The sequence below is a fragment of the Balearica regulorum genome, chromosome 1 (assembly GCF_011004875.1).
Source record: "Balearica regulorum gibbericeps isolate bBalReg1 chromosome 1, bBalReg1.pri, whole genome shotgun sequence".
Lineage (NCBI taxonomy): Eukaryota > Metazoa > Chordata > Aves > Gruiformes > Gruidae > Balearica > Balearica regulorum.
This window is the reverse complement of record NC_046184.1, coordinates 200,014,005-200,036,947: the sequence shown is the minus strand read 5'-3', so window position 1 is coordinate 200,036,947 and position 22,943 is coordinate 200,014,005. Positions and strand designations below refer to the sequence as shown.

The following is a 22,943-nucleotide window of genomic DNA, read 5'->3' as shown; positions in this document are numbered from 1 at the left end:
GGGTAACGCTGATGAGTGGTGAGGACATTATTGGAAAGCTTTTGTCACAGGGAAGGATAAAAATAGAATTAATAGCTCCTGCAGGCAATTACTCTTAAAATTATGTCTTGTTCCCTGTCTTAGAAGCTCAGTGGGGTGATGGAGCTCTTGCATAAGGCCAGAACAGACCAATATGAGAAAATCTGACCTGTGCTCCATGCCAGGTTTCTCCTTGAGAAATTCCCCCCACCTACCCACACCTTGCTCTTACCTCTACAAGACCAAGAGAAGGTCTCCCCTAGGCAGCTTGAGGGGTTCAAAGGGCACCTACGCACGCAGAACCCACCTCAGTAGTTCAAAGCAGTGTTTACATGGTCGGTGGTGGCTGCCGCTGCCAAGGGGTGGGCTGCAGTGCCAAAGGGGCCTCTGCTTTAGGCAACCTCTGGGATATGCAATGCACAAGCCCCCTCCTACTTCACCCCACTACACCTAGGTCACGTCTAGAGGGTTGGTGACTGCCCTTCAGTGCGCTTCAGACAGTAACACAAAGGTAACCATGGCTAGAGCCGGTCTTTCCAAATCCCACCTAAAATGAGATTTAACCTAAATTCCACCTAAAGGCACCTAAATCCCCCCTAAATCCTAGAGAACCACTTAGCCTCCTGTCTAGCCCTATGCAGCATGAAACCTAGTTCAGGAGATGTCTCACTGCTTGAACTTCAGTTTCCTTGTGCCTGAAGTCAGGAGTGGGTGAACACTGGGATGCCCTGCACCAGGGTGTCCCCTCTCACCTGAGCTTACTGCAGTCCAGAGGGCTGCCTGTAACTCTGAAAAAAGCTCTCATCTTTTTAATAGAAGTCAGCTATTTCCCATGAGTGGTAAGAGGAGTGAATCCCAAGGAGATGTTTTGCTATTTGTTGCCTGCAGTGAACGAGAAGAGGTAGCACCTAACAGAGCTGGTCTAAGTTTTTCTCTGGAGGCACCTGATCTGGGTGTGTGGTGAACAGAGAGCAGCAGAGGCCTCACTTCATGTACCCTGGGTTAGACTCTGGAAACTCCTCACTGACTGTGTGGGAGCCTTGGTGTCATGGATCTCCAGGGAGACCTCATAGCAGCCTTTCAGTACTTAAAGGGGGCTTATAAGAAAAAGATGGGGACAGACCTTTCAGTAGGGCCTGTAGTGAGAGGACAAGGGGTAATGGTTTTAAATTAAAAGAGGGTAGATTCAGACTAGATTTAAGGAAGAAATTTTTTAAAATTAGGGTGATGAAACACTGGAACAGGTTGCCCAGGGAGGTTGTAGGTGCCCCATCCCTGGAAACATTCAAAGGCAGACTGGATGGGGCTCTGAGAAACCTGATCTAGTCAAAGATGTCCCTGCTCATTGCAGAAGAGTTGGACTACATGAGCTTTAAAGGTCCCTTCCAACCCAAATCATTCTATGATTCTATGGTATCACTTAGTTGTACTTGGATGATATTTGATGTACCTCGATCCAGCTGGCAGTCAGGTGGTGGGACTGAATCAGTGGCCAAGGCTCCTTTGTTGAGGAGTGGAGAAGGAGGCATCATTTCACCATGAAGAACGGCTTGGGGGTGGGAGGAGGCACCTCCGAATGATCCTTCAGCAGTACGGGAAACCCAGCTTGCACTGAGCACCAGATTCTCCTGCTGTTACTCTCTGGTCTGTTCTGCCTAATTTTCTTATCCTGCAACCAAGCATCCTCAGTGAGGTCTCTTCCCTTTTGTAAATGTCTAGTCTAGACAGATAATGAGTCATGTTAGGAAAGACCTCTCCGCTAGATCTCCTCTGTCCTACACGTGGCAGCTGACCGGCGTCAGCCCAGGTTTGAATTGAAAGGGGTTAAGAAAGCCTGACACCCACAGAACCAGTGGAGCTGGGACAGGGGCACCCACCCTCCTCACTCGCTGCCCCTGAACCCCTGAGCTGCTTCCTGGGCATGAATGAGCACAGAAACCATTCAGGCTATGGAGGGTCCTGCAGCCACCTCAAGAGAGTGAAATGTGCTCTTGGCCTGATGAGGGGACAGGCTGAAGGAGTGGCAGCTCAATTCTGTGTTAGCCTGCAGCAGAGAGACAGAAAGTCAGGGATTCGCTCGGCTAGCTCTCCAGCCAGAAGCCAGCATGGGTTTTCTGGAGGAAAGGATCTGAGAAATGTAAATAAATTGGATCAATGTGGTTAGTTACGGGTGTGTTATAGGAGCATTTGACACTTTCCCCTGAATTATCTTCTTTTAGAAAACAAGACTTTCAGCAGTTACAAAGACTGGCAGGCAGAGCAGTGAGTGGCTGTACCTCCACTGCTGGCTGCTTCCTCTGGCACAGCCATACCATGTCAGCTACAGTGCCAGCTCTTCCTCCCCTTCCCCTTCCCCTTCCCCAAACAGCACATAATCCTGGGTGGGGAGCTGTTGAGTAAAGCTTGCAGTGGAAATGTCTTTCCTGACACCCTTCAACAACTTCTAAGCAAAGGAGCTCTGAAATAGAAAGAAGAATAGTTCATCATCTCAAGCAGGAGTATTAAGAGGCAACGTCCCTATTTCTGCCACACGTTAGCATCAGTTCCCCCTTCACTGATGGCTGAGCACAGCCCTCGCAGCACAGTGAAGTGTTCTCTTTTGTCATGCCATGCTGGAGTCCAAAGCGGTGTAACAAACTGCTTTAGAGTAAATACAGCTTTAGAGAAAAAGGCAGGCTGGATCCAGTCATTCAGCTCCTTCACCTGCAAGTTAGCTTACCCTTGAGCCAGCTCATGAATCTGGGCCATGGGCATCACTCCTGAGGGGTGCTGTGGCTCTGTGGGACGTGTGGGGTGGCTGGGACAGGTGCCCTGTGCCCCCACCCCAGGACACCAGGTCGAGATGGGACCTGGTGTTCAGCACGCCGCTTGTTCTGGAGCAGGAACCTGCTGGGGGCCCGCGGGGTCGCAGGAACAATGGAGGGGCTTGAAGACCCCTCAGGAGATAACCGTGAGAGCAGCGTACGGGTGTGCTCAGTGTGAGAAGAGCTCTCAAGCTGGGCTGTGGTTATCCGTCCCTCACAGCTAATGAGAACAACTCCTCCAATAGTCATTCCTAAAGCAAGCTGCTGAATGGAGAGCTCTGACCTCTCTGTTTCAGAGCACTGCAAGATCAGCTTGCTTCACACTCCTCATCCGAGCTAATTTCTCTGGTGCAGAGAGTGGCTTGCTCTTCTTGCCCTGTGAGATGCTGTTCAGTGCGTCACTGGCTGCTGAGTGCACAGACTAATGGTTGTCATTGAAACATTTCCTCAATGGCCTAAGTAAGGAGGGAGAGTTCATTTGAGTAGATGGAAATAATTAATAAAGCCTGAGCCACTGTTGTGATAAAAAGTTCTCCGTGACATCCATGAGAGAGAGAGTAATGATGGTTTGGGGAGCAGAGCAGCTCTCCTTGACTGAGCCCAGCTGAGCTCTCCTGCCCCACAGGTGCACACGTGCTGGCCAGGAGCCTTCCCCTCTCCTGCTCAACCTTTGCCCAATTCATCATAGACAGAAATTTGAAGAACAATATTATTTGATTCAGAAAAATCTATTTACTAGGGGCAAATCGTGCCTGACAAACTTGGTGACCTTCTATGATGGCATTACAGCATCTGTGGATAGGGGAAGGGCAACTGACGTCATCTACCTGGACTTGTGCAAGGCATTTGACACTGTCCCGCACGACATCCTTGTGTCTAAACTGGAGAGACATGGGCTCGATGGATGAACCACTCGGTGGATAGGGAATTGGCTGGATGGTCACACTCAAAGAGTTGTGGTCAACGGCTCAATGTCCAAGTGGAGATTAGTGACGAGTGGTGTTCCTCAGGGGTCGGTACTGGGACCGGCACTGTTTAACATCTTTGTCGGTGACATGGACAGTGGGATCGAGTGCACCCTCAGCAAGTTTGCCAACAACACCAAGCTGTGTGGTGTGGTCGACACGCTGGAGGGAAGGGATGCCATCCAGAGGGACCTTGACAGGCTGGAGAGGTGGGCCTGTGCGACCTGCATGAAGTTCAACAAGGCCAAGTGCAAGGTCCTGCATGTGGATCAGTGCAATCCCAAGCATGACTATAGGCTGGGCGAGGAATGGATTGAGAGCAGCCCCGAGGAGAAGGACTTGGGGGTATTGATTGATGAGAAGCTCAACATGAGCCAGCAGTGTGCGCTCGCAGCCCAGAAAGCCAACCGTGTCCTGGGCTGCATCAAAAGAAGTGTGACCAGCAGGTCGAGGGAGGTGATCCTGCCTCTCTACTCTGCTCTTGTGAGACCCCACCTGGAGTACCGTGTCCAGCTCTGGGGGCCCCAGTACAGGAGAGACATGGAGCTGTTGGAGTGAGTCCAGAGGAGGGCCACGAAGCTGATCAGAGGATTGGAGCACCTCTCCTATGAGGACAGGCTGAGAGAGTTGGGGCTGTTCAGCCTGGAGAAAAGGCGGCTCTGGGGAGATCTAATTGCGGCTTACCAGTACCTGAAGGGGCCTACAGGAAAGATGGTGAGGGACTGTTTATCAGGGAGTGTAGTGACAGGACAAGGGGTAATAGGTTTAAGCTGAAGGAGGGTCGATTTAGATTAGATGTTAGAAAGAAATTCTTGACTGTGAGGGTGGTGAGGCACTGGAACAGGTTGCCCAGAGAGGCTGTGGATGCCCCATCCCTGGAAGTGTTTAAGACCGTGTTGGATGAGGCCTTGGGCAATGTGGTCTAGTGGAGGGTGTCCCTGCCTGTAGCAGGGGGGATTGGAACTAGACAATCTTTGAGGTCCCTTCCAACCCAAACCATTCTATGATTCTATGATTCTATTGTAAAAAATGCTTCTCGTCTACCTCTTCTCCTTAATTTCTCACTCTGACAGTCATCTGGATAAAAGGAGGTGGAGGAGGCATTAGATGATACTCTTTATCTTGACTTCTGATGCCAAGCAGCATGGCATGCCTACTGCAAACAGGGGAAATATGGCATGGACAAACAGCTGCATTTGGAAAGCAGTCACCAGCAGATGAGAGGCCCCATGGCTGTCTGCACTGGAAGGGGCTCCACAGGGGTCTGTGCTTCCCCACTTGCCTCTGCACCTTTGGAGGCTGGAGCTGAGAAGATGCTTTTGCAGACAATGCTAAGGTGAAAGGGATGGCAGGCTGGGATGTGGGCTGCATGCGGGCTCTTTGGGTGCCCACCAACATTTAGGGGTTGTAACACAGGTGTCCTCATGTGACCTAAGTTCTAACCTCCCACTGTATCTACTGGGGATCCAGTCAACATGGTCAGCGAAGTCCAGAGAGTGACTCAGGTCCCCCAAAGCAAGCACCAGGGGAGGATCTGACTGCCAAAGCATAGGTGTCTAGTGCTACCTTGGAGACAGCAGACACTGCTTGGTCTCCAGGTGCTGTCCCAGAGGTTGAGGGACCCTGCACCTCCTCTGTGGCCCTGCACAGCCGCATCCTCTGTCCTAGGACATTTCAAATAGCAGCAAGTGTCCATGTTTGGGCAACGTATCTCACCCACCAAACAGCTCTCCGTGCCATTAGTCATCAACCAAGTTGCATTTTACACTCTACTGACTGTACCAACTGCAGTGGGGCCTGGCGCATGTGTAGACACCTGAAACTAGGGGTCTAAATCTTGAAGTGAATCCCAACAGGAAAATCTAAATTCAAAATGACCTGATGACACTGGAGTAATAACAAGCCATCAGGAAGATGACATTCAGCCATTAGAGGCTGTAGGACATCCAGGACTGGATCACAGTGGAGGACTAGCTGACCATCTTGGACTCAGGGCAGAGGGTTAGGCCCTTTTCTCTAACTATCATGGCCAGATATCTCTTCAATTAAAACCAGCATTTTACATCTCCCTGTCCTGCCCGTTGTCAGGGATGCATGTCCAGGTTCAGGCTGGGCTGGCTGGTGCGGCACTGTGAGATGGCTGACGGCTCTGTTCCCCGCTCAGACACCCCACGTCCTCCTCCCAGCAGATCACTCAGGCTGCAAAGCCTTGGAGGTTTCTCAACAAACAAAAGCTGAAGGAAATCAACTGGAATCAAATGGAACATTGAATTCAACCTGAAATATTTCGTTTCTGACTTTTTTCTCTTCAGTTTTCTAAAAGTATGTCAGAAACTGAAGCAAGATCTGATGTAGAATTTAATTTTGGTTTTTCTTCTAAAATGTCAGAAGAAAACATGGACTTTTACGGATAAAGGGAACAGGGCTTCAGCACTTTTTAAACTGAAACAAATAAGCAAAATTGGTATGTATTTATGAAATATTGCAACTTAACTTCAACCCTTGTCTTCCAACAGAAAAATGTTTTGGCCAAAAATCTCCACCCAGCTTTGTTTGTGATCTACGACATCACCTGCAAAGAGCATGGCGTAACTGCTGAAGACAAGCCCTGTAACCACCCAACACGAGCCTCGTATCTCCCTTTTTGCTTGCAAAGAGCTGCTCTCTAGTCACTACTGCAGCAGTAATAATAATTGCCGATATCGACAATAATTTGCATTTCTGGTTATCCTAAAGCTTGGTATTTCAACTTAGAGACTTCAGAGAACTAATTAGCACATAGGCTCATTAAATGCTAAAAAATTTTCTTGCTGCCTAGGTAGATGGAGCATCCAGGCCCTTAACCCATTTCCCAAAGGCAAAGGCATCTCTGCCTCCTTAGGCTTTATCCAGAGCAATCTGAATCCTTTAAGCTGCGTATCTCAGGGAATGGAAGTTCATACCATCTACCAGTTTTTGCATCAGTACTGGGAGGCCTGGGCACTGCCAGTGTGTGTCTGCAGGGAGAGAGAAAAGCAAAGGGAAATTATAGCAGCTCTGTGCTCACTTTCTCCTCAGAACCTAAAGAAATGGCTGTGTCTCTGCATGGAAGTTAATTAGTGATAGTAAATAATATTCCTTTGTGCTAGGAGTGTATAGGGCCCTTTATTTGGGGATCTCAGTGTGCTTAATGCTCTGTATTTAATTCAGCTTCACAACAAAAGCTAGCTGAATTATTCATTGCAAATAAATTATCTGAAGAATACAGCCTTTTTTTTTTTTTTTTTCTGTTCGCGAGCCCAGCCTGCTTTCTTTGATGCTCTTTTCCATAGCCAGCAGTGTTTCTGCAACGATTTGGACAACCGACCCACAGCGCACAGCTTGTTGTGCGGTTTGCTAATTGTGAGAGTGTGTGTGCACGTGTCGGGGGCGGCGGGAGGGAGGAGGGTGGAAGCCTCCAGGTCTTGCTAATGGGATAAGCAAACCTTTCAACGGGAGAGAATGTGATAAACAATGCTGGGCACGTTCCTCATCTGTGCACATAGATGAACACACACACATGCATACGTATATGTAGCTTTTCATACACACACTGGTGTTCACAGAGTGTCCAGACTCCAATTAAGACCAATGGCACATGGTAAGTCTACAAATGAGGGATTCAAATGGCAGCCTTTTGGACTGGTTTTGATATAAGGCTCAATGTTACCTACAAATCACATCCATTTCCTGATATTCAGGCAAATAAAAACCTCATTCCCACACCATTAACCAGTAAGAAACTCCGTATTGAAAAGCAGAGAGATTTAATTGCTCAAAGTGAGCGTGAACCCCATTGCTTCAGGAAAAGCAGCAGGCTGTGATGTGACCTGACCTCTTGAGGAGGACAAGGTCCTGCAGTACGTAGGTTCAGACATCTCCACGACTGGATCCAAGGGCTTTTCAGATGCCCTGGGCCTGGAGACACTTTGGTTGTGATGTCAGCCAGCCCTTCATCAGCACTTTGTTCAAAGCAAAGCCCCAGGATGCCTTTCTCATGCAGGCAGAGCTCAGCGGTGAGCTCACTGCCACCAGCAGGTTCGAGATGCCAAAAGCTGACATGGACCCAAAAAAGCTTTATGCCTAATTCATCTTCACGGAAATGTGCAGGCGTCACCTGTGCAAGGAGACAAAGGCCACCGCAGCTGGTCCCCTTCTCCCATGTCCCCACCGGCTGCCCCTGAGGAGGGAGAAGGGAAGCATTGCTGGTGCCAGCTCCAGCCCCGAGGCTTTCTCCATGGACAGTCCCATCACTGAGCGTTTTCATAGGACAGCCCCGTCTTTATGTTCCCACCTCCAGAAATAGTTACTGCTCTGGGCAATTTTATCAAAAGTATCAATTTTGTCAATATTTGATGTATTTCTTTGTGTTCACAAGCAGTGAACCACCCAAATGCGGTGGCCACCGGGGATCCTCTCAAGGGCAGCTCCCCACAGGGGATGTTAGAGCTGGGCTGGACACAGAAATTCCCCCGCCAACAATGAAATGCTGGGCACATGGCAATATGTCACTACATCTCTAGTTTAAGTCTCATGGTAAATGAACACGACTGAAAATAATGACTTTTCCAAGCTTTTAACACAAAACTTTTGCTTGCTGCTTTTCACAGTCTATTTCTTTTAAAGAATAAGGTCACCTTTGTAAGAAGGACTTGTTTTTCTGATTATAAAGATCATTCTATGTAATTTTTTTTTCCTTTGGAAATAGCTGTGCTGACAGAAAAAGAAATCTTAGGTGCATGTGTTTGTCAGTTGCTTGTAATCAATAACACCCACGCAAAAAAATAAGCTGAAATCAAGCATCGGCAAGGGAACAGGCTGAATCCATAACATTTGGGCTGACCTATTTTGTAATCACATTTGGTGAGAGGAAAATAAATCAAAGTAATCCAGCCTCCTGCCTTAAACCTGATGCATTATCTTGGGTTGGTTGGGTGTTCCCCCAAATGACCTCCAAGCGCCAAGGAAAGCTCTTGGACACCTGTCTGGGGTCCAGCAGGAATGTGGAGCTCGGGAGATGGCAAGAGATGGGTTTCTCCATCCCAGAAATGTGCTCCATTCCTGAAGTCCCTTCTCTGCACACCTGTGTAGGATGAGGGACATTTTCTTTTTCTTTTTGCCTTGCAGATGTATGGAAATCCATGGTAAAATGGCTGTGCTTCTCCCCATGGACTCGCCTGCTGGAACCAAACCCCGACCCGGTGGGTCAGGCACATGCAGCCACGTTGTGGAGCTGAGTTTTTCCAGTGTCACCTGGGTAGGAGATGAAAGGACGAGGGACCAGCAGAAACAAAACCAGCAGAGTGCTTGGAACAACAAAAGGATGGTGAGCTCTTCCAGTGAAGGTGACAAGTGTGATACTGGAGCCACTTTGTCACTGGGAATACAAGAAGCATCAGGGGTTGGTGGTTTACACCGCTCTTGACTGATGACTCCAGGTATGATGGATGTTCTCTTCTACAAGGTAGATGATCCACACACCATGACACCAAGGGTGTGATCTAGTCCCTCCCATGGATGAGGCATATTCTTTATTCATGATTTTGAGACACTAATGAATCATTCCTCCCACAGCTAGGGCCTGCGTTCCCTCTATAGGCATGGCGAGAAGAAAGTGGCCTTAAAGCTCCTTGGAGGGAGGCTGTATCTGCTGAATTTAGGTGTCTAAAATATAGGTGGAGAGGATAGAGCAGGGTAGGGTAGACCATTTCCCCCTTATGTCCTGGATAGACTGGTTTCCCCTTAGATCCTACACGGACTGTATATCTAAAGTAGGGCCAGGAAACGGCCCCAGGGAAGGGGATAGATGTCTGACCTCTGCAGCAGGGTCAGGCAGAGCCATGGATGCAGCTCACGTGTGTGCTGGCTCCCAGTCTGAACCTCTGTCCTGAAGGAATTGTCACCTGCAGTGAGATTATTTCCTTTTTCTTAGAAAACAATTCAGAAGAAGGTGCTTTTGAACTGTTTCTCTATGGCAAACAAGCAGTGAACGTTCTCCTGGGAAGCTTCAAGGATGGAGAAGCAGATCAGTGCTTATTCTGGATGTGGATCCAGTCTTCAGGTGTCCCTGTCCTGCTCTGGAGGGTTGTCCTTTCCCTGCCCCTCCTCAGGACGTATCTCACATCCCAGCTGGGGACCCAGGCCCGCAGAGCAGAGAGGTGCCATCCCCTATGTTTGGGAGCTCAGCAGCTGATCCCACCTCCCACCAATAAAATAAATTTATTTAAAAATAAATAGGTTTCAGGGCCTGATTCTGCACCAGCTGTGGGAGAAAATCAGATTTGAGAGCATCCATTCCTTTATGAGAGGAGAGCCTATGCATTCCTAACAGAAAGCTAACTGAATTCATACAGGGACTGCATTAAGGCTATGAATACCTTGGAGTGGTGGGCTGGGACTAACAACCCATTTTACAACAGGACCTGTTCTGCACCCGCGTCGCGTGGGTCTCCTGACCCCAAGGCAGGGCTGGGACTTTGTTCACAGAGACCCATTTGCAGAGTTGTGGCTTTTATGGCCTTTTTGAAGGTGAGAAAAGTGAAGAATTTACACAGTAAAAATTCTTGGCAAAGTTGGAGCCACCAGTTTCCATGTAATAAACCAATTAATGTGCTGTTGAATTTACACACCTCAGACAAGTATACTGTAAACTCATATCCCAAGGTAAAAAAATGCAAAAAATTCAGACTTTGGCTTTGCCAAACATTTTATTAGACAAATTCTTCTTTTTTTTTTTTTTTTTTTTTTTTTTTAAATCTAGGTAGGATGCATAAGCACTGAATACTTTTTCTTAGTTCTTACACAATGAAAAAATATTTTTGAAGTATTTACTTTATAAAATAATAGATCTCTGCAGTAGAAGTCAAATTTGTAAATGGAAATTTGATAGGGAGCAATTTTTCCAGCAATGTGGGAACATCTGGTATGGTTTCCAATTTATTTAGAAAATAGGCACATGGGCTCCAGCCCAGTAAGGAATTTAAGCACATAAACAATCTTATTGGACTTCTCTGGGGCTATTTATGCATTTAAGCTAAGCTCAAGCCCAGGTATTTTGCTGAAGTTGACCTTCCAGACTTCTCATGCTATCTCTGCATGAAAAGTACGACATCATTCAGATGCTGCAGATTTCTGCAAGTATTTGGATATTTAGTAGAGGGATAGCAATGCCATGGAAGTATTCAGATGGGCCTGAGCAATGAAGAGCATTTTTCAATGCCAACCATCCCTGGAGACCAAGTCCTGCTCAAAAAGGTGACTTTGGGGCATGGACTTCCTCGGCTGCTTGGTAACCTCAGGTTCCTTGAGTCAAAGCCGCCTGTGGACACGGGACGGTGGTGTCAGACGTCCCTTTTCCCAAGCAGATGTGCCAATACAGCACCTGAGCACAGCTCTGCCTCCTTCCTACCATCAACACCAAGCCAGCCCCCCAGCTCTGCTAGAGGATCTCGGTGCTTTCAGTGGCGTTTCAGACAAAAACAGTTTGTTCAGGTAAAACGTTTTAAGTAGGGTGCTTGGATTAACAAAGCTGCTATTGCCTGTTGTGAGGTCAGGTGTCCACACGAGCTGCTCCCTGTAGCAAATGGCAACTGACCCCTTGGTGGCTCCAGCTGGATGTGGGGGGGATCACCTGTCTCCTGCCCTAAGTCCTTTCAATATATTGTACACCACAGCTTTTGTGCAAGCTGTCCATGGGGCAATTGACATTTAAAAATCCTTCTTGTTCAAAACTGCTTGCTGACTATGTTGTAAGGTAGCTGCACGCACACACAGCCCTTACACACGTGTGAGCAGCGCGGAGGTACTGTTCCTCTCTGGCTGATCACAGTTAACGTCTGCTAATCAAATGCATACCCACCCATGGAAAATGGGTCTCTCCCGTAGCTGGCATTAGCTACTCAGTCTGCCCCAGAGCTGGCCTCAGGTCCCGGTTTCCCCAGGTGCTGGCACCGGCACCCTCCAGCCTCTGAGGTTCGTGGTCGCGCTCCAGCTGCCGGCGCTCGGCTCTCGTGCTGCTGCCCACTCCTCTGGCTTGAAGGTCGCTGGTGGTCTCTCACACGGGGTCAGAACAGAGGGTGTGCCCACACAGAAGGTGGGTGGAAAGGATGTAAGAGTAAGGAGCAGTAGTAGTAAATAATTATTTACATCATTACATAAGAATATTTAGTAAGACTGCAGGATAGGCAGTGGTGATGTGGTGCAGGGCTCGGTCAGACAAGCGTACTGACCAGCCAGTGGTTACCCAGAACCTTTTATCCCCTTTTTCCTCTATTTTCTCACGCTGGTTCCTCCCCGTCCACCTTGATCCCTCCCTGTCCCTGCCTTTGATCCTTCCCCTAAACATCCGTAATGAGCCTTGCACATTCCCACAACCCTCGTGAGAAGTTGTACACCATCCCCAAATGCTTGTCCCCTGGAGCCCCCCATGAGCCCCACACCCGCACAGGTGCTCACCCCCATCGGCCTGGGGAAGGGGTGGCCCCAGTGGCTCCTCAGTGGGCTTCACCCAAGGACCATGAGCTGACGGTCACAGGGAGCAGGTTGGAGCTGCCCTGGTGCATGTGGGGTGCCTGGGATCCTGCACCCGGCATTGCCCTCTGATCCCTGGGGGGGGTCCTCATGTTCCCACGGACAGGCTTTAATCACCAGTGGGTGCCCTCCACAGGTTGCTCTTGCTTCATCAGCCCTTACCATGGGGGCTCATTGTCTAAACCCTCTGCTGGGATTGCGTAGCCCCAGCTGTGCGTGTCAGCAGCGTGGTCCTGTCCCTTCCCTCCCTGGCTGGCAGACCACCCGCCACCCCCTGTCCATCCCAGCCCCTGGGGCAGCAGGAAACCCTGCAGAAGCTCTCCATTCCCAGGAGGAGGAGGAGAAGAAGGAGAAGGAGAACAGCTTTGCCTTCAATAGTCACATCAGAATTACAGCTGCATCTGAGAGCAGTTTTGTAGCAGGTTGATGGAAATAGTTTGTGACAAGAGAATCAAGCGCAGAGAAATAATTTCTGTATTGAAAACACCTCTCCTATGTAGGGTCACTGAATGGCTAAATTCTGAAATATTTAACTTAATGCAACTGGCAGCAGCTACCGGAGTACTTGTCCTCGAGGAACTGTTGACATTTGCAGTGAAGCCACTACGAAACCCAGACAAAATAAGGCCTGGAGCAAACCTAGTATCGAGTAAAAATCATTACAGAATGCATTGTACATATTCATAAAACACAAGTGATGCCCAAAACCTTTAGGCCCTGTGTGGCAACCACATCCTAAGAGAACTATTCAACACCTTTAACCAAAGAGTCTTCCCCTTTGGACAGTAGCAGGTCAATTAGTTTAGCTTGATGGTGGCCTCAATACAGAGACGTTGGTAATGTCTCTTGACAGTAAGTAAGTGAAATCACGCAAACGTTTCTGTGAATGAGAGAGCTGGCTTGCTTCCCTTGATGTTTATGTAGGACTCCACTTAGCCGGCAGACATCATGCTCCACTGCCTCTTACACTTGGCAGGAGCGAAGGGCTCCTCCGAGGGGAAGTGGCCTTGCACAAATGCCAAAGACGAGGCTTAACACGGCTGCTCGCTCAGCCTCTCCTCGCATCAGCCCCTGGCGAGGGAAAAGCCCCCCATGGGGCCAATGCCTTGGGTCCTCCTCTAGATGATTCCTCAAAATGCTGTGAGTGGATGAGGTTGTCCAGTGGTGTCACCCAGCCTATCTCCTTACGCGTATTCAGGTCCTTTGGATCCAGGATATAGGGAGATGTTAAATACTGAGGGAAAACGTGTGTCATCGTCTCTGCTCCTAATATAAAAGGTTATTTAATAAATCATCATTGTCGTCTGTTCCAAAAGATTTTATTTAGCTGTCTGAGCCAGCTACCTTTTGCTAAATTTCTCCAGCCATGATGAGTGGCATTGAATTGCTGGAGTCTTGCTATTCCTCCTCCAGACATGAGCTGCATGGATGTGTCAGGAGGCTGGACTGGAGACCTCCCATGGTGTCTTGCAGAATTAATTATCTCACGTCCCTTTGTTTTTATGGATGAAAATAAGAGGAGGTTGTCTTGGAAATGCTGTAGATGCGCAGGTCAGCCTGGAAGGCACGTGAAGCAGGTCTGTGCGCCTGGGTCATGGCAGCCCCACCGTGTGCACGTATGTGTGAACGCACATGTGTCTGTGGTTCCCAAAAGCACTGGCCACCTCCTGATCTCCCAGTCTCTGTCACGTCTGGTTATGCATGGATGAAAGTGAAAAAGTCAAAAACTGCAGTTCTCTTTCTTTGCTAGAAAGAACTTCTCACCAACACCTTCCCGGACTTTTCATCTGTGAATAAGGTCAGTCGAATGGGCACAGGCATGGCTGTGGATGTGGTAGAAAGTTAAACAACAGCTCCATGCTACCAAGCAACTTGGTTAGCAAGGTCCCCATCTAACACAGGGGTCACCATAGCCATAAGAAACTCAGGGCTGTCAGTGGGTTTCACCCCGCTGTCTGTGCAGCAGCACTGTTGTCCAGGTCCCACACGTGCAGCACCGCACCCTGTGCTGGGCGCTGTGCAAACACCAGCAACCACCAGCCTGTCCCAGCAAACCAGGATATTTAGAGAAAAGTCTAGTGGTGCAAAACAGGGAGTGGAAGAGGCAAGTAAGTTTGTCAAATGTCATACAGCAGATCAGGAGCAGAGCTGGAAATGAGATGTCGACCACCAGGTCCTGGAGCCACATATGTCCCCAGAACAAGAAAGGAGCTGGCTCAGCAGGTGTTAACAGAAATCTGGTAGTTTGGAGGCATGGATAGAGGGACACTGTCAGTTTAAAGGTCACGCTTCAGCCCCAGGACCTATAATCTATTTTGCCTGAATTCAACAAACTAATTTTAGCAGAAAATAGATGGGACATGTCTCCCCCCTTCCTGGATTGGGCTGTGCCAGAGAGATAAAGCTTGCAGGGATGAAGCAATAGCATTTATGAGACCGATGGAGGGAAATGGAAAAGCTCACAAAAAAACCCCAACCCTAAACAAAAAAACCCCAACATCCAAACCATGACATTTCAGGCACATAAACCCTTTACCAGGGCTAAAATAAAAAAGGCAAAAACTTTCAATGCAGGTTGAGAACAAATCGCTCTAAACGTACATTATATTAATCTTTGAAATTACCTGAAAGGAATGATGGTTACTACTTGTGAAACAGAGGCAGGATGCTCATTTATGATGAGATCATGAACCTCTGTGGGACACAAAGTCCAAGTGAGAGAGGTAATTTGTCAATTTGCTTCATTTTGTGTGCTTGACAGCAGTGAACAAGGAGTCATTGCCACTGTTTCTTCCCTCAGTCGGTCATTTTTACTATATTATTTTTCTGTGAAGCTTTGCTACTCCAGGAAAGAAGAAAACATCTTGGAAACATCTCACCTACCATTCGTCCCTAAAACTCAGGCACCTTCTCCAAAGCAGCTGCCCTCCACTGCCAGCCAAGGGAGGCAGGCGGCTGGGGAAGACGTGGTGCCCCGTGGTGCCTGGGACCTGGGCAGGACCTCACCAGGGACCCCATGGTTTGGGGCACCCCGCTGGAGCCAGAGCAGAAGAGGGGGAGCTCAGCCACCTTTAGCCCAACACCTTCTCACAAGCCATCAGCAGAGCCATAAAAAAGTTACAAGACTTTCTTTTTAATATTCCCTGGACCCGAGATGCCACCCCAGCCCGCGGGGAAGACAGCAGCAGGGGCCCCCAGTACATTAAAAGTTGGCTTCCCAACAACAGCACATCTAACACTGCTGCTTACTGCAGTCTTCGGAGTCGCACCTGACACTCTGCAAAGGTTCAGTATAATTCATTTTGGATCTTAACAGCATTTAATTTCTTTAGTTAGGCGTTGCAGACAGTGATCTCCTCCATTAGTGCCCTTATTCCTGATTGCCACGGAACATGCCTCCTGCAGCAGCGGGGTGTGCGTCTCGTAAGACAGGAGTGCATGTTGAATTGTACTGGGTCTGCATCCAGCTCGTTCACCGTGTGTTTAAGGCCAAAAGCACTCTAGCATTAGCTACAGCTCAAAAGCAGACACATAATTTGTTTCACATCGAAGTGCTCTTGGATATACTTTTACTTCGGACTAGAAGAGATAAATGACTTGCTGGAAGGTATCATTTGTAGGACAGAACATTTATACTGCAGAGACTAGAGATTTTTCTAAAGCTTTATTATTGTTGCAATGAATCAGCATTTGCTACTTGATGTAATCTTGGCAGCAGGGCAATATGCTTTTTATCATTTCAAAAAGAAATGCAGAATAGCTGTTCTATTTCAAAATAGCATCTTTTTTTGTTGGTGTAAAGGTGGTGCGTATGCAGGGCTGTTAGATGACAGGTCCCAAAATACACACAAAGGATTTTACCTTTGGAAGGTGACTATTGCAGACCAGATTCTGCATATTACCACTTTTGTTAAAATAGCTGAGTATGAAAAATATGAGTAAGAACAAACTGCAGTGAAGTCTTTGCGCCTGCACACAATTATACATACTGGTATAGTTCTAAGTGCACAATGGTACGTGGGTCTCCAAAAATGCAGCTCTGCTTACAGACAGAACATTTGCAGGATTAGAGCCCAAAATAATAACCCTCTGATTCTGTATTTTCAAGTAAGGATATTTCTAACCCTCCCCCTCCAAATCTGTTGGAAATATCCATTCTGTCTGATACAGAGCTAAAAACCTTTTATGCTGATAATACTTAGAAACGGCTTAGTGCACTAGACAGCGTTTACATTTTTCAGAAATGTATAGTGACTTAGGAGCATAGTTAAGCAGAATAGGATCTGAAACCCCAGTACCGACCAGAATTAACTGGAGTGGGGGAGGGCTTTTGAAAATGGAAAGCTAATGAATGAATCAGTGCAATTACAGAAGCACTGTATGCATGCACACATGACCAGATGTTTAGTTTAGCTCTGACATTCCTTCTTGCTTTCTCTATAACCCTGCTAATATTAAAGAATAAATCTTGCTCCTCTCCTTTCCTTGCTCCCAACCCTAACATCTATTACCCAAAAAGATCTCTCTGCAGCTCCATATTATCTGCATCCCATTAGCTGAAAACACCATCATCTCACAAGATGAAGAGCAAAAGGGTAGGAATTCTTGTCTGAATATTACTAAAATTTACAAAAGTTAACAGGATGATGACATACAGTATGAATGATGCCACCCAAAAAGGAGGAAAAATGCCACAATCCTTTGGGACTCTCCTTCAGCAATAGCTGGTAGAACACACACCTAAAAAAAATACACAGAATATAAATTGAATTTCTGATGTAACAAATAATATTTAATATATAGCATTGAATGCATACACATCAGTACCAGTGCTGTAACAACAAAACAGAACTCGTAAAATTAGCAGCAGTTTTTTGCAAGTACAAAAATACACATTTTTTTCAGAACATATATAATAGCAAAATTTATCAGGATATATTATACAAACTCAAAGCATTTAGATAATGCATTACTTTTAATATATTATACGATGTTTTAGATGCTGCATAATAAAATTACATGTGTTCTGCTTGCAATAATACATAATGCCATTTACAGCAATGTTAAGAAACTATTCACAACTTTTAAACACGAACAGAACAGCCAACGAAGCACAATAAATGAAACACAGAGAGTTGCAAGGTGTTAGTTACAAGCTTCAGCGTTTCTCTTTACATATTTTTGAGCTTTTTTTTTTTCTTTCTTTTGCAGTGTGAAAGAAATAACTACACCTATCGAACATACCTTATAAACACACAGAAAACAATACACTTATTCCTTGGAGGACAATGAAGGTAATAACTATCAATTTCAGAACAGTAGTATAGTACCACAGTTATGGAATCTACACTGACTTTGCACGCTACACCAAAACCACAAAGCACTGGGACTCACATCCGCAAGGCTCAACACACGAGTGGTCAGAGGGAGAGGGCCAGCAGGCACCCAGCTGCCCTGGCAGGCTCAGAGAACAGGGCACTTCTCCTAGTTACCTCCTGGGACCCTTCCAGATTTTCGGGAGATTTCTGTCTGCTTGCTTTTTAGCAATTTTTATCATTCTTACAATGTTCTTGCAAAGCTTTACATGGGAACATTACTCAGACAGTTTCCTAAAAAAAGAAAACCTGTGAATCTGGGGACTGCTCAATTAAATTTGAACAACCCGGATATTAAACTTAAAATGAACACACATTAACACCAAAGGCATTTTCTTTATGGTGTTTATTTTAAGTGTTAAGATTCCTCTGCAAAAAAGCTTTGGTCAGTCTCTTCAAACTTTGGATTGCTGTAATGCTCTTCTAGACCTTCTCTTTGATCTTGGATCATGAAGTCTATCTCTTCCTGTGACTTTCAGAGGTAATTGCTGAATGTCAGGCCTAATCAAATAGCTGTCAACTCCGTCAGTAGGTTTCAGGGGCACTGGCCTGCTGTTGGGCTCCACCAAGCCCCCTTCAGCCAGAGCATCGGTAGGTTGTGGAAATGGTGGCACCTTCATGGGTGTAACCAAATAGTCATCAGCTGCTTCAGCAGCAGTGTCTTCCTGTTTCTTTAGCGACTGAAAAGTGCTATCGAAAGGGGAGGAGGTTTCAGTTGGGGTAAAAACTGATTGGTCTGAAAACTGAGAGAAAGCGCTGTCCAGAGAGCTCATCGATGACACAGATGGAGACGTCCCAGGAGAAGACAGGCTAGAAGAGCTAAATTCTGAGCAAATATTTAATCCCTCTGGCGTTGGAGGCAGGAGGCAACGGGACAAGTCTTTCTTTTCAACGTTTTGGTTTGTGTTGTCACTTTTACCAACATTAATCCCTATAATCAAGCTCTGATTGATAAGCTTTTGCCCCTCCATCTGCAATGACCGAAGCTGACGGAGATAGTCTTCATCTTCATGAGACAGGACAACGTCACAGCTGGCTTTGCGCGTTGCCTTCTCATGACCATCGCCAATGTGGGCGAAGCTGGGGGCAAGGAGGCCAATTGCCGGCTCTGAGGAGCGCCTGTGTCTCCTCAAGGTTTTGAGAGCACCTGAGGTAGCTGCTGAAGAGAAGTCCAGTGCATTGGAGCAGAGAGACTCGTTCTCCGAGTTTTCTTGTGATGAAAACTTATGGTGTACATCAACAGAAATTGTCAACTGTTTCGATTTGGTTTTACTTTGGGTTTCATCCACCTCTGTCTGCTCTGAATCACCATCGCTCAGAGTGAAGACAGACTCCCTGCTCCTGTTATCCTGATCTCGGTTCTTAATCCAGTCACTGGAAGAGGAGTCAGCTTCATCATTTGCCTCGTTTTCCAGGCTGTCGTAGGAAGAGTCATTCAGATGGAGGGAGGCAGCATCTACAAGGACAAACCAAGTGTTAACACATCAGTGACTGGACCACCCTGCTGACAAACAGCTGCAGGTTTTTTTTTTTTGCAAGTATCCTTTACTTTAAAGAGCGTTCTCCCTTTAAAGATTCTTCAAGCATAAATACCAATAATTTCAGAAAAAATTACTGTCTAATTTTGAAATGAAAAAACTGAAATGAATGCTAAGTTGCAGTTTAGTCAGGAAGCATAGGATAACAGCACAAATAAGAGGAAGGGGGGTTTGTGTTTTTTGTGTTGGGTTTTTTTTAAGTGGGTAATCGAGCCATAGACAATAATTTACACACAGTATATTAAATCAATAATTTATTGAATTTTTCTTTTTGTTATTGAATATTGAAAGCAACATTTAACCTTTCTTGCCTTCTTTTGGACAAGTGAAGAAAACAGGGCATACTTTGTACTTTTATGGTCTTCCAGAAATTGCAACGTTTTTAAGAGCAACACTATGAAGAAAGTTCTCGTCTCAGTTTTAACAGTCACCTCATTTCCACTGAGCAGTCCACACCTGGGCTTTGTTCCATATATGCGATAATTGGAATTACATTAAATCTCTTTTGCTCTGGGCTACGCTAAGCTGGCTTATCTCACATTTGCAGCAGACAGAGTTCACGCATGGGCAGTCACATTGCCTCAGCATGGGCTGAAAACTTGCTCAGCTGCCATCACCTATCGTGGGTCTGAGCTCTCAGTCCCAGCACATCCCAGTGGAGCAGATCCCACGTGCTTCCACTCTTGGGGAGGGGGCAGGCCAAATTTCACTGGAGGCAGAGCATGAGGAGTTTGGGAGGGCCACACTGAGTCAGTCTGGCATGCTGGAGCAAGTGCCATTACCACTGTTAGTACAGGCCAAAATTTATCTTACAGAAATGCTGCTTTAGAAATATTTTAAGGAGAGACCTAAAACTCCAGTCAAAATCAACACTATCACAGGGCTGTAGAGAAAAAGAGCATTAATGATATTCTGGAATGCTCTGCCAACTAGTCAGACATGTTCAGCCCCCAGTTCCATGATTTTTCTGTGCTAGGAGCAAAATCTGCACGTCCCTTTGAAACGCTGGAGATCTTTCTCTTTTGATAATGAAGAATATATGCTTTCAACCCTAATATAATAGTGTGACAGCTGTATTGTAACCATTGTTGAACACTGACTTCACGATATTCTGGGAAAACATAGGTTGGGGCAAAAATTCTAGACTTGAGATGAAACTTTCTCCAGATTTTTTTCTTTCTTTTCTTTGTGTTCCCTCCCTGCCTTTTTTTAAGATAGTGGCTCAGATGACCAGAATAGGAGCAAGAGATTCTTTGGCAGAGCATTTTGTGACATGATCCAGGTCTATGACAAGTTGAATCAGTGATTATCACCAACACTTTGGGCAAAGGAAAGAGAACAGCAGTATCTGGGGACACCACATGAGGAGAACAGCATTCTTCCATGGAATATACTGGTATTTTGCCTGGCTGAGTTTAGCTGTCTAACAGGATCAAAACATCTTCTGTATTACCTGAGCCATTCTCTCTCTTGCATGTCATCAGTATTTCTCCAAAGAGGGAGGTAATTTCCTCTCCAAAAATCCTGCAGCAATTCTCTGTGAGAAACTGTACCAGACTAGAAATCTGCAAGAAAGCAATGGGAGAGAGATGTCTTGTCAGATCTTCCATTGTTCCACTCAGGGCAAGCTCCCCACACAGATGAAGAACAGGAGCAAACTGCCCATCCATGATGTGCCCCCAACAGCCAGGAACTCCTCTCCTGATCTCCTGGGCCTGAGGAAAACAGTCAGATCCAGCTCAAATGTCCCAGTATACATCCTTGTATACATATTTTCCATTTCTACTCTGCCCTGTTCCAAGATGAGAGAAGCACTTTGCTAATACATTGGGTATTGCTTCATGATCCCCCTCCCCTTCTTCCAGGCAGATTATGAGAATGAGTCAATGAACATTTCTGGAGCCCTGATAAGAGGACAAGTCCTGATCTGAAGAGGTATTCACTGTTTTCATGTTTGTAACCAACAGCCTGGTTGAACAGGATGAAGGTTGGTTTGGTTTTTTTACTACATTTCAGTGTCTCTTACCTTTTTTGTAAATTCACTTTCTATATCAGGAGTGGAGGAAACAGGAGGCCAGAGCAGGCTAGGTGCAATGCAGATAGCCAGATTAAATGCATTCATCTGGTTCTCTTCAGATCGCATTTCTATACCATGCAGTACTCCAAAGATGTAACGTAAGAGAACAACATTAGCTCTGGGGAGCTGCTCTATTAACCTGAAAACATATACAAATGTAATTCTTCAAATTAGTGACTGGACAAAATAAAACCATTTTCCATAGATACACACAAGTCAAGATAACAAAACAGGGTAATATGGTCCACTAATTAAACCACAGAGTGTGTCAAAGAGGTGTTCTTGCTCAGCTGCTTTCCCTCACTGTGACACATCTCTGAACAGTTTTCTGGGAGGACAAGAAAACACCCTAACAGATAATTAAAATTACACTCTGTCAAACTAATGAACCAAGTACAATGTATGACATGAAACTGTATTTCACCTAAGTTGCCTGATAATTCACTATTCACTTAACCAAATAATTCAGTTGTCTCTCCGTGCCATCAAGTTGCCATAAGTATATATGTATGTAAGTATGCACGAGGTCAACTAGTGTACAAAGCTCTGTTTCCCATGACATAAACTTTGCCCATTTTCTGTTTTATATCACCTGCAAGGGTGGAGGCTTCCCTTGTCACTGTGCTCCAGTATTTCATTCACAATTCCATCTTGGCTTCAAAATGGTCACTAAAATTTGAGATGAATGAGGGGGAATATATGAGGAACTGATTTCAGCTACCCTTTCACCCAGGACTCCGAAGTTCCCTGCAGATGATTTTGGGGTTGGTATCAGGCAGAAATCCAGGTCTTGGACAGCATATTTATACACATATATAAATACTACAAATACATTTTTTTTTCATGAAAGGCTATTTAATTTATTTACTGGTATCCACAAAAGGCAAAAAAGCAGGACAAAAGAGAGTCAGAAAATTGTCCCCCACAGGCAATCGTTTAAGTATATATGTAAGTTTGAATGCTCTGTCATATACAAAGATATTTTTAGCATCTATTTTAAAAAATAGTAATTGCAAGTTGTACATTGAATATTTGGGATTCTGCATTCTTGCATATAAATTTATAGGAAAAGAATACAGAGAATATAAGTAACTCTACCTTTGGATGCTTTTTATCTTCTCTTCATTATTTCCTTGATCCATCACAGAGACCCACTTATCACAGAGCTGGGAGGACAAAATGCTGCCTGGGATGTTGCGAAGAAAATCCTGATCAAGAGAACAGAAGAACAAAACACGTGAACAGCTGTTCTGAAGTGTGGGAGGGAGTAGGAGTAAGATATGCAGATACAAGAGGATGGATGTATCAGTGGGACAGCACTAGCTGACAAGCATCTTGTTCCACACAGCAACCAAAACCAGCAGAAAATCATCTGAGATAAAGAAGTACTTTGGATTATGCTTAAAGTGAATATTTTCCTCCCCTTTCCTCACCCTTTCCTGTCAAAATAGAAGTATTTGGATGCTTCATTTGCTATTGCTGAACTAAAAAATCTGCAGTGGGACCAGTTATTTTGATGCTGCATAACATCTGTCTTTACTTATCACTTAACTTCATCCGTAGTCCCCATTTCTTCTCCTTAGCTGACAAGCTCCAATATCACCAGACCATAAGCACTC

At 46.0% G+C, this 22,943-nt stretch overlaps 1 protein-coding gene across 3 annotated transcripts in view; it reads right to left on the bottom strand.

The window, feature by feature from the left end:
* Positions 1-17,104: 17,104 nt before the first annotated feature.
* ARHGAP20 (Rho GTPase activating protein 20) overlaps positions 17,105-22,943 on the bottom strand; it is a 61,912-nt gene continuing 56,073 nt past the window's right edge. For all 3 annotated transcript variants that reach the window (XM_075742241.1, XM_075742242.1, XM_075742243.1), the window contains exons 12-15: positions 22,423-22,532; positions 21,274-21,463; positions 20,701-20,812; positions 17,105-19,165 (exon numbers count right to left, since the gene is read on the bottom strand). In XM_075742241.1, the coding sequence (XP_075598356.1) occupies positions 18,105-19,165; positions 20,701-20,812; positions 21,274-21,463; positions 22,423-22,532 (1,473 nt within the window). In that variant the 3' untranslated portion in view covers positions 17,105-18,104. The remainder of the gene's footprint in view (positions 19,166-20,700; positions 20,813-21,273; positions 21,464-22,422; positions 22,533-22,943) is intronic.